Source organism: Mesoplodon mirus (genome assembly GCF_964341445.2).
Source record: "Mesoplodon mirus genome assembly, chromosome: 5".
In the NCBI taxonomy this organism is placed as follows: Eukaryota; Metazoa; Chordata; class Mammalia; order Artiodactyla; family Ziphiidae; genus Mesoplodon; species Mesoplodon mirus.
The window spans coordinates 42,063,778-42,077,507 of NC_138980.1; the positions used below are offsets into that span (position 1 = coordinate 42,063,778).

Consider the following 13,730-nt stretch of genomic DNA (forward strand, 5'->3'; position numbering starts at 1 on the left):
ACCCCCATCCCTGCTGACTCAGCCCTGGCCCAGAAGGAAGGACTCACTCTGTGATACTCTCACCAGCTCCGTCACGTTCCAGACCCCGGAAGTCACAAAACAGTCCTGGAAACTTAAGTGCCCTGAGGAGGGAAAAGGGCAAGTGAGTGAGTGGAGGCAAGGCCAGGAAGGGATGTCTGCCTGTTTCCCCAAAGCTCTCCCCACCCTCAACTTGCTCCATCCCATGCCCCATGTCCCAGCCCCAGGCTGGCCCTCAGGGGTCTCAGATCTCCCTGGGAGTTAGGGTGTGCTACCGATGAGTGCCCTCCCCCTCTGAATAGCAGCCCAAGTTCAGTCAAGGGACAGCTGAGTGAAGGGGAATGGCAGGGGCAGGCCTGCCCTGGCCGGGGAGAGCAGAGAAGGGTGTGGGGAGGACGTGGTGGGCACAGCAGGCCAGGGAGGCTGGGTATAGGCAAGGGGGCAGGGGGCACTGACCGTTGGGCAGTGGTTTGATGTCCGCATCTCCTTGCTGGTTTGAACTATCTGATTGTCCGGATTCTGCAGGAGACACAAAGGGTGGGGATGGGTCAAAACCAAAGTGCTCCACAAACACCAGGCAAGCAGCTGCCCCTCCAGCCTCATCAACACCTTCACTCTCCTTCCCTCCCTGAGCAACCCAAGGAGACCAGGGAGAGAAGGAACTGCTACTACCGTGGTGGGGCTATCCTGGGTTCTGCAGGGTGTTTGGCAGCATCTCTAGCCTCCACCCCCCACTAGATACCAGTAGCACCCCAGTTGTGACAACCAAAAAACCGGTCTCCGAGCACTGCCTGATGTGCCCTGGGGGCAAGTTGCCCACGAGTGAACGCACTGGCTGAGAGTCAGGGCAAGGAGGCGCCCAGGAGAGAAGCCAGTGACTGTCTCTTTGCACAGCTGGGATGGACCCAAGGGCCCCCCATTCTCTACCCAGCTCAAGCTCCAGAGGAGCAGCCCCTTCCCTCCCTTCATTAATTAGAGCCGTTCCTGTCTGCCCACGCCACCCCCACCTCACCTTTATGCTTACGGGCAGTGCCTGGCAACACGGGGCGGGGTGGGGGGAGGTTTGCCTTGACGCTGTCGCCTGCTCTGTGCCAGCCTGTCTGGGCTGTCTCATGCCCCAGTGCCACAGCTGCTCGGAGGGAGCCCCGAGACAAGGGCCCATTGTGCGGTGGGAGCTCACAGAGGGCTGGGGGCAGGGTGGAGTGTGTGTGTGAATATTTTGCTGAGCTTGGGAAAGCCCCCCGCCCCTGCCCCCCAGGTCCTCAAAGCTTTGTGTGCCAGGGGCACAACGGGGACCTCCAGAATGCTTGCCTGGGCACGACAGCTGGTGAGAGGGGGGCCAGGGCAGGTTGCGGGGCAGGGGAAAGGCAGGCATTGGGTAAAGAATCAGCTTCTCACAGGGGGACCACATGGGGTGGCCTCAGAAAACCGGGCCCTGGTACTGGCCGGGGCTTTGCCCAACTCTTCGGAGTAACCCAGCCTCCACCACCCTTGCCCAGCACCTCTCAATCAGCCGGTTCACCAGGGTGTCCATCCTACACTGGCCTCACAGTTGAACTGCTCACGTTGGGGAGTGACCAGCAAGGAGGTTCCTGAAGAGTGACGTGGGCCCAAGAGATAGAAGTGGGGGGACCCTGCAGCCACTTGGGAAGGAAGGAAGAGCCTTGGGTGCTGGGGCTGGTGGGCAGAATAGTAGCCTTTTCAGAGCCCAGGACCTACTGCGGCTCGACCAAGTTCCTAGCCTCCTGCCTCACTGGGGCCGGTGGAAAAAAAACAGGCTGCCCCCAGGATGGTTTCAGGCTCCACTTTCCCCATCCTTTATCTTGTTTCACTTTTCTTTTTTTTTTTTTTTCTTTTTTGGTACACGGGCCTCTCACTGTTGTGGCCTCTCCTGTTGCGCAGCACAGGCTCCGTACGCGCCGGCTCAGCGGCCATAGCTCACGGGCCCAGCCGCTCCGCGGCATGTGGGATCTTCCCGGACCGGGGCATGAACCTGTGTCCCCTGCATCGGCAGGCGGACTCTCAACCACTGCACCACCAGGGAAGCCCACTTTTTTTTTTTTTTTAATTCTAAAAAAAAAAAAAAAGTAATAAATCTACTCACAAATCAAGAAAATGGAGCTTTATAAGTGCTAACAGGGCCCCTTACCCCCTTGTGTTTGGGGTGTGTCCTTCCACACCTCCCTTTGCACTCACCCCTGTGGTGTGTTTAGGGATGGCGAATCCCACCCCGGGCCACCTCTTTGCTAGTGGCACTCTGCTCTGGAGAGAGCCCACAGGACTTCCTTCCACGCTCCTGGGAGGGCAACCTCTCTGTGGATGTGAGTTTTCTTGTTGTTCTCTCACCTCAGCTCATTCCTGACTCTCTGGGTCTGATTCAAGCCCCAGCCGGTCCAGGAGGGAGCAGGAAAGGGGCTGAGGCAGTAGGCAGCCCACCTTAGGGCCTCCTTGGACCAGGGCCCTGAGCCTGATGTCTCTCAGGCCCGTCCTTTCCCAGATTCATACCTCAGGAAGAGCACAGCTGCAGCACCTGCATGTAGAGCCCAGCGAGGGGCACACAGTCAAGGCTTTGCTGCCGAGGGGTCCCTGCTACTGACCCCACGTGTCCCAGGACCAACTCAGTCCCCATGGAGCCCTCCAGGCCAGTGACAGCGGAGTAGGAGGAAATGGAGGAGGCTACTCAACGAGACTGGTCCCAGCTCTTCCAAAATGGCCAGGTGGAGACAGAAAGCCGCACGCATGCGCACACCCAGCCCAGGGACAGAAAGACGAGAGAACCCGACAAAGAGATGGAGGTGGGCCAGCGACAGAGGCAGAGACAAATGGGGCTCCAGGAGAGCGCGACAGACAGGAAATCCTTCTAAACCAGGACACTGCCCTGAAACATTACTGCTGCTATTACTATTATCTCCACGTAAGGGAGAAAGCAGGAGTGAGGATCCAGCGCAGGCAAGGCCCGCTGCCACGCGCCTCCAGGCGCTGCTCCGGGCGCTGCTGGCAGCCATTTTAGCCCTTGGCAGCCATCTTACGGCTGGCGGCCCCAGCCAGCATCCCCGCAATGCCACCACCGCCGGCCCCCGGCACGCTCAGCTCAGCTCCAGGACAAAAGGCAGAGACACTAGAAATCTGGACCCGGGCTCAGAGGCAGAAGAGCCAGCCCTGCGGCAGGGGCAGCTGTGGCCAGGGCCCCACCATCCTGCTCAGGCAGCACCCCCTTCACCCTCCTGGCCAATGCCAAGTGGAATGGACAGGGAGGGCCGAGGCTAGGGCCCACTCAACGTGGCTGAGGCCCCCACGGGCCCTCCAACAGTTTACCAAGAAACCCCTGCCCCGACTAGGTGACAAGGGGTCCTCAGGACAGTAAGGGGCATGATGGGGCCAGGCCCTTGTCCACCCAGTTAGCTTGGGGGCACACCTTGGGCGGACAGGGGAAGGGGGCTGGCAGGGGCCCAGTCAGTGGCTTCAGGGCCCAGAGAGGCCACTAGGACTGTGGTGGGCAGGCTCCTGGGGAGGGCAAGGAGATGCCCTCCCTACCCAGAGGCGGGAGCCAGCCTGGCCAGCTTTCTTAAATGATGCGCCCTTTGGGGAGTTGTGCCCTCAGGTCAGGGCCTGCTCTGGACAGCCCGTGGGGATCAGGAGCTGCACCCCAGGCTGGCACATCAGGGAGCATGACACCCCAGTGCCTGACTCCTTTCCCTGTCTGGGCTCCCTAGGGAAGGGAGGGGATAACCCCAGGCCTTGGGACAGAAAAAGGCAGGCCCCTTTATGACACCCCTCCCCAGGCCCCGCCTCATGGCTGCTTGGCTTTTATCTAGCAGAATGGGGCTTATCAGAGCCACCAGCTGAACAAACACACAAATCCACGGTTAGTGAGAGAAAACCCTCTGCCTGAACTCTTTATCTCCTGTTCGCAGGCCCCACGCACTGCCCCCTGCCAACGGCACAGGAGGAGCCCTGACTGCTGTGCAGTAAGGGATCCTCTCTCTGCCACCCCCCTTCTCGCCTTGCCCGACCCAGCACGGGGTGGCTCTCCCCTGGCAGTCCCTACCAGGCGGCCTTGCATGAGTGAGCTCCTGCCACATGGGAGCCCCCCTCCAGTGTCTGATTTCTCACTGGGGACAATGGGCCAGCTGGTGGCCTGTGGGCCAGTGGAGGGGCAGGGAAAGTGTTGGCTGGCACAAGGCGGGCAGGTGCCCGACTCCATTTTTATCCTCTCCCGCCCAGCCCACGCCTCTGAGGCTGTCGCTCTGATTCCCCAGCCTTCTAGGGCCATGTCCCCTGGCAACTTTTCCAGCCTTGGCTTTCTCTCCAGCCTAGTTACCAGAGCAGTAGGGACCCTGACCACACACACCCAGTTCAGGGCCACCCTGACTAAACCCCAACCCCCATGCCTGCACCCCTCTCCAGGGACTAAGGCTGCCTTCACCTTCTGGAGAGAGTGGAGATGGGACAGAGGGACCAAAGGCACTGCTACCTCCCGGCAGTCCCGAGACAACATTTTCCTGCATCCTGGTGCTCAGAACCAGAGAGTGCCTTCCGTGCTCTAAGCTTCCTTCCACTCAGCCCATCAAATGCAGCTTCCTCAAAACCAAGTCCAGCCACTTTGTCTGATGATGGATGCCTGGGCGTGCAGGCATCAGGCCCTTGCCTGGTCCAGGTTTGGGGATGAAGAGAATTTTGGAAGCCACAACTCGTCCTTGATGCTGCCAGGGTGGAAGGGGTGTGTTCAGGCTGGCTCGTGTCATACATGAGAGCACGCTCTGCTGTTTTCCTCTCAGGACTGGGGCTACTCATGCCATCCACACCTCCAAGGCAGAAGCCTCGCCTGCCAGTGGTGCCTTAGGGCTCAGACCACTGCAGAGGTTTCCAGAAGGGAGGGCTGTGCAGGCGCAGGTGACGAATCTGGCCTCTTTCTAGTTGTGGGCCCAAGCAGGCTCCGCAGAGCAAGGCTCTGAAATGGGATTTGGCTCAAGGGTCCAGGGCTGCTCTCTATGCATCCCCACACGTTATCAGTCACCACCCCCCCTCCCCGGGTCAACGCTTGTGGACTGGAGGCCTTGTGCAGCACCCAGACCTGGGCCAGGCTCAGCCAGAGGATGGCAGCGTGGGACCCTCTCTTCCTCGGGGTTCCTCCATCTCTGCTGGAACAGCCACAAAGCCCCCGAAATACTGTTTTTCTCACCCCTCCACCAGCTCTACTCATTCTCTACCTCTTCTCAGTTCTTGAAGCCCCCCTACTTTATCCAGCTCTTCGCCTTTCCCTCTGGAATCCTATTTCTGGTCTCATTTTGCTCTGTCTTGGCTCCCTGCCCCTCTCTCTGTCCTTCCTTCTCCTTCACTTTCCCTCTCTTGGGCCCCCTTTCCTCTCCCAATCCTGCCTGTTTGCACAAGTGTGTGTGTGTGTGTGCGCGCGCGCGCGCGCACGTGTGTGCACACGTGCGTGTGTTTCCGAGAGGGCTCTGCCTCTTCATCAGAACTCTAGAGGGGAAGCTCCAGCAGCCAGAAGGAGCCCAGAATCGCACATAAACCCCAACTGACAGCATGTTTTTAATATATATATATTTCCAGCCATAGACAGGGAGATATTTATGGCTCCTACTAGGTGAGGGAGGAATCCCTGCTCACTGCAGCAAATGCTCTGCCTCGGCTCCTACCCGAAACAAATTCTCTCTGAGAAAGGGGCCACATGTAACTCACCGGCTGGCTGCCCCCACGCACATCAAAGATGGAGTGCGTTTTTCGGGGGCTGAGAGGGGCGCGCAGGCCCAGCTCAACCACACCCACACATGCGTACCCAGTCACGTGTATGCACTAGGGCGAACACTTGCTATGCATCCAGACACGCACATACACACACTTAGAGATGCCACCAGCCACTTCATCTGTCCAGCAGGGATGGAGTGAGATGGTGTGTCCAGAGCTGTGGTTAGCATGCTCAACGCTAAGAGGACCCCCCTTCAGCTCTGTTCAGACCATTGGCCTTTGAGGGCTGGGGAGACCAGCCTTGGGGTGTGCCTGCCCTTCCCCTCCCCTGGCCCTTCCCAAGTCTGAAGTTCGAGAAGCAGGTGAGGGTGTGCTCTGTTCTGGGGGTGCCATACTCCGAACGGCCAATTCGGGAGCTGATCCCTGGCCCTACTCAGTGTGGTATGCCCCCCCCCGCCCCACACACACACCTTCTCTGCAATTCAGGAGCATCCAGGGCATGAGAAACCCAATCTCAAGGGGAGCCAAAGGCCTGGCCTGCAGCAATCAGAGCTGGAGAATGTAACTATTGTGCCTCTTGAAACCCAAGTCCGAGAATCTGAGACACCCTGAGGAGGGGAGCGGCAGACGGATGGGGGGCTAGGGGAACGGGTCACAGAGGGGTTCTCCCTGTCTCTGCAAACAGGAGACTCAAGACCGAGGAAGTTCTTGAGAATGCAGGGCAGCCAGAGGACAGAAGGGGGCTGGGCTTGGCCTGGACCAGGCCCAGGGGGCTTCTAGATCTTCCCCTCCTTCCCTCCACTCTCTACACCACCTCCATGAGCCAGCGTGTATGCGCACAGGACATGGGGCCATCCTGAGGTTTTTCCCTCCTCGGTCATCCCTAGACCCCCACATGGCTGGAGACAGAAGCCTGACCAGAAAGCACAGCTCTGAAGCTGTGGGTGGGGTGTGGGCAGGGGCAAGGCAGGGAGACGTGTCACTCCCCCCCCATCACCCTCCTCTCTTCTCTCATTTCCCCTCCCCTCATGGACCCAAAGGGGCTCAAGCCCTTGACTTGAGTCACCTGCTGGGGGGGAAGAGGAGATGAGTGACAGGGAAGAGAAAGAGACCAAGTTACAACCTCGACAGACCTGTGGTCTAGATCTGCTCTGGCTGTCCCTGGGGCCTAGGTTCAAGGAAGGCCATTGGGGGTGGGGTGGGGGATGGGGACAGCAGATCAGGCCACAGGGATCAGCAGGCCAGGGGCAGCCGCATCAAGAGGGGACATTCCACTCTTGGTCCCTGACTCCGACTGTACTGCCTTTTCCACCTCAACACACCCTGCCTCCATGGTGGCTATCTGGGGTCCCCTGGGGAGCAAGGGCCAAGTCTGGCTATAGCAGGGCTCATGGCCTGGCAGTGAAGCTGTGGGAAGGGAAGAGAAGGCAAGTCCATGGGTTTATCTGGTGCCCAAAGGACGAGCAGAATGGAATCTGAAGGCTGGGCTCAGGCAAGCAGCTCCAAGCCCCCCAGCCTGCTCCCTGGTGTGAGCTGCTCAGTGTTCTCTGCCCTGCACCTGCCAGGAGAACCTTTGTTAGCACTGCCCCCAGACCAGGGAGAACTAGAGATGGGGCCTGGGCACTGAAGCCTGGGGGAACTTGGTGCCCAGTTGCTCATCCCCAAGGCATGACAGATAATGGCCAGCAGAGGACAGAGGAGGGACATACCCCGGTGCAGAGCAAAGCACCCAGCAGGTTGATGGAGGGAAAGAGCCCAGGCCCATCAGCCTGTCAGCTGCCTCTCCAAGCCCAGCCAGTAGTTAACGAATGAGACCCCCACCTACAGCGGCACTAGGAGTTGCAGGTGGGCCTGCAGGCTCCTCCTGGGTCTGCCCTTTGCAGGGGACCCAACACTGTCCCCAGCACCTCAGATAGCAGTGCTCCGTGGCTGTCTGCAGACTGAACGGGCAGACCCAGGGCCAGGCAGTAACACCATCCTGGATGTTCCAGAGATGCCCAGGGGCTAGGAGGTCCCATCAGAGCAGAATTCACAGCAGCGAGGGAATGAAGGTGAGACAGCCACTACTGGGGCCTGTGGTGAGACAAAGGGAGGCAGGTGCCCTTGGCCCCAGGGCTGCCTCTGCCTCCACCCTGAGCCTGCCCTTGGTCCACCCTGGGAGGTACCCTTCGTTTGGACCCTGTGCCCACTAAGGACCCCAGCACAGAGGGGAAAGGGGGGGCACACCAAGGGCAAGGGGAGGGAGAAGGTGGGCAGCCAGCAACAGTGGAAAGGGGCTACCCTGAGTTCACATCCATGCTCTAGAACCTACCGGCCCAGTGACTTTGGCCAAGTTCTGAACTGTTTGCTCGTCTGTAAAATGGAGATACCGCCTGCCCCCTAGGGTTCCTGGGCGAGGAATAAATGAAAAAACAGGGATAAGGTGCTTAGTCCAGGGCCCAGCTCATAGTAGGGCTTCCATAAACATCAGCTGTCCTTCCACTGGGATCACCAATTCCCTTCACCTCCCCTCAGCTAAAACTCCACCCCTCCTTCCGGGCTCAGCTCAAATGCCACCTCAGTGGGGAAGCTGTGGCTAACCCTCAGCTCCCCTCCCATAGGAGTTCATATTCTTTATGACACATCAAGTACACCCTAGATGATAGTTTTTGGTGTCTCACCCCAGAGACCACCACCAGCGAGCAGAGGGGTTCCCTCAAGACCTGGCCCATTACCATCTGCAAAGAGGGGCAGAGAGGTTTCTCTGGAAATAAAAGGCAGAGCAAAACGCCTTCTACAGGTGCCTCCCTCCCTCCCCAAATCCAGCAGCCACAGTAAATGGTCTCAGGACAGTCACTACAGTTGGAAACAGTAGGGGAGAGGCAGGGAAAGGAAAGGCCTGAAGATGGGCAAGCTAACAGGAGAGGGGAGAGAGGCTTGTGCCCCTGGATTCTGAGGGTGCTGAGCACAAGGCCCTGCCCATCCTAGCTAAGGGCTGGGCACACAGAGAGCTGAGGACACCAGGAGCACAGGTACTGCCACACAAGCGGCTGGGTGACTCTCCTGGCAACACAGGCCAGTGCCACGACTCAGCCGGCAGCTGGAGCCAACATTTCCAAGAAGGCCTGGGGCCAGAAGTCATGTGATGGTGGGGCCCAGAAAAGTGGCCCCCAGGCCCTGAAGGTTCTGTTCCATCCCAACCTGACGGATAGAAACTGATAGTGGAGAATGCCCTCCACACTCCACAAACCAAGAAAAGACAGGGACCCGGCAGAGAGGGCATATCCAGATAAGGGGCCTGCAGAGCTGCCCCCCTACCCCTGTCCACTCTATTTCCAGTGTTGCCCTTTCTGGCCCTTAGAGCTGTCCAGGCCAGGCCTGGCCAGACAACTGCCCCCACCCCAGCTGCTCTCAGGACTATTAATAGTGTCCCTACCTCCCAGGGCCAGGCGTCACTTTCCCCCCAACCCCTAAATACACTTGCCCTTGGTCTAATTATTTGTAAAGGGACAGAGTCCTCTGGGTGCTAATGCCAACTTGGGATGAGAAAGGGGAGGCAAAGGCTCTGGAGGCCACTTGAGGGACATTCCTGAGACAAGCAGGAATTTAAGGGAAGGAGGGAAGAAGGCAGTGAACCCACCAGCAAAAGAATGACAAGAACACAAAATTAAAACTAAAAGAGAGAGACAGAGAGGGAGGGGCCAAGACAGAAAATCAGAGTCAAAGCAAAGTGGTTCAAAGAAAGGATATAGAAAGAACTAGAGGGACTTCCCCGGGGGTCCAGTGGTTAAGACTCCGCACTTCCACTGGGGAACTAAGATCCCGCATGCCGTGAGATGCGACCAAAAAAAAAAAAAAAAAAAGAAAAGAAAAAGAAAGAATCAGAGAAGTGAAGTAGAACATTATAGGAGAGGCAGGGAAAGGGGAGCAAGCAGAGAGAGAAAGAAAAAGCAAAGGAGGAAATGATGCATTAAAAAACAAAAACGGAAAGGGAGAAAACTTTCCTAAAAATACTCAGGAGTGGCTTCATGAGCACAACTTTCTGGTCTGCATCTAGCTGCCAGCATCCCTCTGTAGGGCGCTCGGCAAAGCGAGGGACTGGGCAGACTCCATGCCAAGGAACCCCTACCCACCCACTCTCACAGTGTTCTGGGTAAGGGAGGAGATGCAGAGAAGGAATAACTGACCAGGAAAAGAAGGTGGGAGAATCGAATCCCCAGGATTAGGAAATTCACTCTCAGTCCTGGGAAGGGGAAGCCCCCCACACACACACACTTGGAGCCTCCTCACCTATTGCAAAGGGAGCCAGGCAGGACAGAGGACGGTGGAAATGGGGAAGCATCAGGGCCCCCTGGCCTCCCTGCACTCCATGTTCCCTCTCTCCTTCTGACTGTGAGCAGAGTTCTGCCCCCACCTGCCTCCCACTGTCCCCTTTCCTTGGGAGAATCCATCCAGGAACCCTTGGGGCCTGGAGAAGAAGAACCCACCTGCCTCCATTCTCCTTTGGGGAAGCAGAAGCGGACAGAGGCCATGTGCCTCTCATCCTCAGGTGCTCTAACTTCCTCAGCCTCCTAAGAGCACCTGGTACCCAGGCTGGTAACCCTAAAGGAGGCTCCTCTACCAAGGACTTGCCTTGTGGAGGGAGTCAGACTTGGGCTCATGGAAGAGCAACAAACACAAATGCATGCCATAAGCAAATGTCTAAGTGGAGAGCTTCTGCTTGGAGGATAGAAGCTGAGCAGCCCTTCTTTCAAATCCCGCCCATACTGGGAACCTCTGGCTGGCCAGGGCTGGGGGAATAGGAGACTCTGGCTCTGGACAGCTTGAGAGACCTAAGGACCTGGCCAGCAGATCTCCTAGGCTGGTGGTTCCTGGCCAGGAGTGCCCCACCAGACCATCAGTCCCTTGGGGTCAAGGCTTATCAGCATTTTGTTCATTACTCTCTCCTCCACACCTGGAAGTGCAGTTTGAGTGGATAAAAAGACTCTGAAGAAAGCCTTCTAGATCCTTCTTCCAACCGTGGCTACAAAGACCACCCAGGAGACAGAAATGTCAGCTAGCTGGCACCTTCCCACTCCTGAGAGAACATCTTTCCTGAAGACCCAAACCTCGACACTCATACCCAAGGAATTGATTCGGAAAGCCCAGAACCACTAATGCTCCTGCAAAGCCCAATTGGACCTGGATGCAGGATTGGACACATTGGCCTTCATGCCCGATGACTGGACTGACCAAAGGAAGGAACAAGAGTCTCGCCATGAAGGTAAGGGCAGGGGAGCAGTCTTGCAGGCCTGCTGCACTCCCCATCGTGGAGGCCTTAAGGCAGCCACCGTCCAGAGCTGCCCAGACGAAACATGAGGAATTTGGGACTTTGATTGCAAATCTCCAACTCAGAGCCCTGAGAGCCCAGGCTGGGCCGAATGGGTGGGCAGGCAGGTTACCTCCCTGGGGGCTGAGATGGCTCTCTGGCTGCTGGAAGGAGCCCTGGGTTTGGAATCAGGAGCCTGGGGTCCAAATCCTAGACCTGCTGCTATTCGGCACCCAGCATGTCTCCCGGGCCTCCTCTCCCTCTCTGTGCAACACAACCCCAGGCTTACCTCAGAAGGCACGGGGAGACGTGAGCAGGAATTTTGACAGTGGATGAAACGGGAAGATTTTATACACTATAAAGTGCCACGCATACATAAGGAGCTCTTGATAGGGTAAAGGGGGCAGCTTCTGGGACTATATTTCAGGGTTGCCGTGGTCTTGAGGAGCAGCAGAAGGGCATCTTCCAGAAGCCCAAATTTGCACAGAGTTCAGAGGCTGGCGTAGGAGGCAGCTACCCAGACTCAGGGCTGGGACAATTCAAGCCGCTAAAGGGACAAAATGACATCGGTCCTACAGAATGGCAGGTGCCAAATTCCCCACTCACAATGCTCTGAAGTACCGAAAGGGTCTTCCCAGGGCGGTGGGGCTCAGGGGCCCGCACCCCCCCCGAGAGAGGTGTGCTGCACTCCCTGACTCGGCAGCTAGGTGGCACAGCGAGTTAACACTAGCTGCCCTCCGCAGGCTGCGGCGGGGGCGGAGGCGGCGAACTTGCGCGCAGTCCGCCCTGGGCTCCAGGGGCCTGGGTTCCCCCTGCACAGCCACAAGGTCCGAGCTGGAACGAGGAGGACGCGGCCAGGCTCCGGCCACTCGGACCCAGGGTCGTGCTGCCTGAGGCGGCAGCTCTGGTTGCTGCCGCTGCCAAGCACATCCCGTGATGTGATATGACGGCCGAGCTTCCCGTTCTCATTGATTAGGAACAGCTTGCGGTGCGGGGGCCGGATGCAAGGGGGCCGGGGAATGGGCGAGTGAGGAGAAGCGGTGGGGGGCGGGGGGAGGACTGCCAGGTGCATGGCTGGGAGAGGTAATCCAATGAGCTCAGGCCCACCCTGCGCAGCCGCCACGCCACCGCAGCTGAGTCCCGGCCTGCCTCCCCCAGAGCGGGGCTGCCCTGCATGTGGGCAGGTCTGCGGCCGCGTGACCCCCAACACGCCCACGACGCCCCCACCTTTTGGCAGCACAGACGTGCCTCTGCGCTTGATAAACGCTTGAAGAGGAAGATTCCTTTCTTTTTTTTTCACCCCTCTCAAAAAGTGAAAAATGGAGACTAAAAGTCAGAGATCAGGAACCAAAAAGAGGGATAGAAATGGAGAGAAGTCAAGAAGAAGAAGGAAAAAAAAAACCCACAGGCCAGTGCTCTCTGCAGCGGTGGCAGCAGTCGGGCAGGCACACCCTCCCAGGGCAGGCGTGGAGAAAGGCTCCTTTGTTCCGCAGGGAGGTTAGCCGAGGTGAGGCCCGCCCCGCCCCCTCCCCCCTGACCCTAGGCTGCGCAGATCGCTTCTCAGGGCCCCCGGACTGGGCCCAGCTGCTTCTCCGGCCCCCCAACCCTTCTCCCAGCCCCCCTGCCAGCCAGTGGAACAGCCCAGCAGCGGGGAAGGACTGCTCCCTACCCTCTGCCTTGCCCAAGCACCAAGCGTCCGTCACACATGTGGGGCTGGGCTCCTCCAGTGGGCCCCCTGGATACCCTTGCTGCCAGCCACTAACAGCTTGCCCAGGCTGCTCTTTAACCGTGGGGCTTGGGGGGCAGATTCTGCACACAGCAGGACCCCCGCAAAGGCTTGGGGAAAAACGGTGACACATCCTAGGAGATGGTGCCCCAGGAGGCACAGGCTGACTGACCATGCCCCTCTTGCCCACAGTGAGGCTCCAGGGCATCTCCTGTACCCATTCCAGATATGGGCCCTTTCCAACACCCTCAGGCTCTGGAAAAGGGGTGGCTCGTGCAGGGCTTCCTCAAAGCGAGGTCTGGGCTCTGGTGGTGGGATTGCCCTCAGCTGAGAGGCAGGGCCTGCGTTCACTCCATCTGTTCCCTAAGGAGGTGCCGGAGTGGGGTCATAAAGGGGGGCTGAGAACAGGCCCACCCCCCAGAGCCTGCCAAAGGAGAGACTGCAGAGGGGGTGGGAAGGGAGAGGTATTGAAAAGCATCCCTTTTGCTCTGCAGCACATCCCAACCCCCATACCCCCTAATGGCTCACGTTGGACAGGGGACCCGAGGGATGGTAGTACTGTGTGCCACACACTGTGTGCCCTCCACCGGCACCCCCACCCTGTCGATTAAGGCTCCTAGCCACTCCAGCAGGGATGCAGGCTCCCCAGAGCCCTCGGACCTTTCAAGCAGAGCTTGATGGCTTTACACTTGGCCAAGAAGTTTCCAGCCAGCGGCACTCTCCAGCTCCCACCCCATCCACAGCAGCAGAAAACCTGGAATGAAGGACTGGCAGGATCGTTCTGCTCCAGTCCCCTGGCTTCGGGTTGAGGGGTACCTGCTCCACAGGAGGCCCTGGCCTCCTACCAGCAGTATTGGAAGGCAAGGTGGTGAGAGAAGGGAGGAGGAGTGAGGTGTTGCTGACCTTGCCCTCCCCAGGTGGGGAAGTGGGCGAAGGAGAGAGGGCAGAGGAGCAGCAGCAGCTGGAATCGCAGGGAGCCTGAACCGTCCTGTATGG

General features: G+C 58.5%; 1 protein-coding gene across 5 annotated transcripts in view; it reads right to left on the bottom strand.

Moving 5' to 3' along the window:
* The window catches only part of NFIX (nuclear factor I X), a 98,050-nt gene that overhangs the window by 23,869 nt on the left and 60,451 nt on the right, over positions 1–13,730 (bottom strand). For all 5 annotated transcript variants that reach the window (XM_082621839.1, XM_082621837.1, XM_082621841.1 and 2 more), the window contains exons 3-4: positions 475–537; positions 48–122 (exon numbers count right to left, since the gene is read on the bottom strand). In XM_082621839.1, the coding sequence (XP_082477965.1) occupies positions 48–122; positions 475–537 (138 nt within the window). The remainder of the gene's footprint in view (positions 1–47; positions 123–474; positions 538–13,730) is intronic.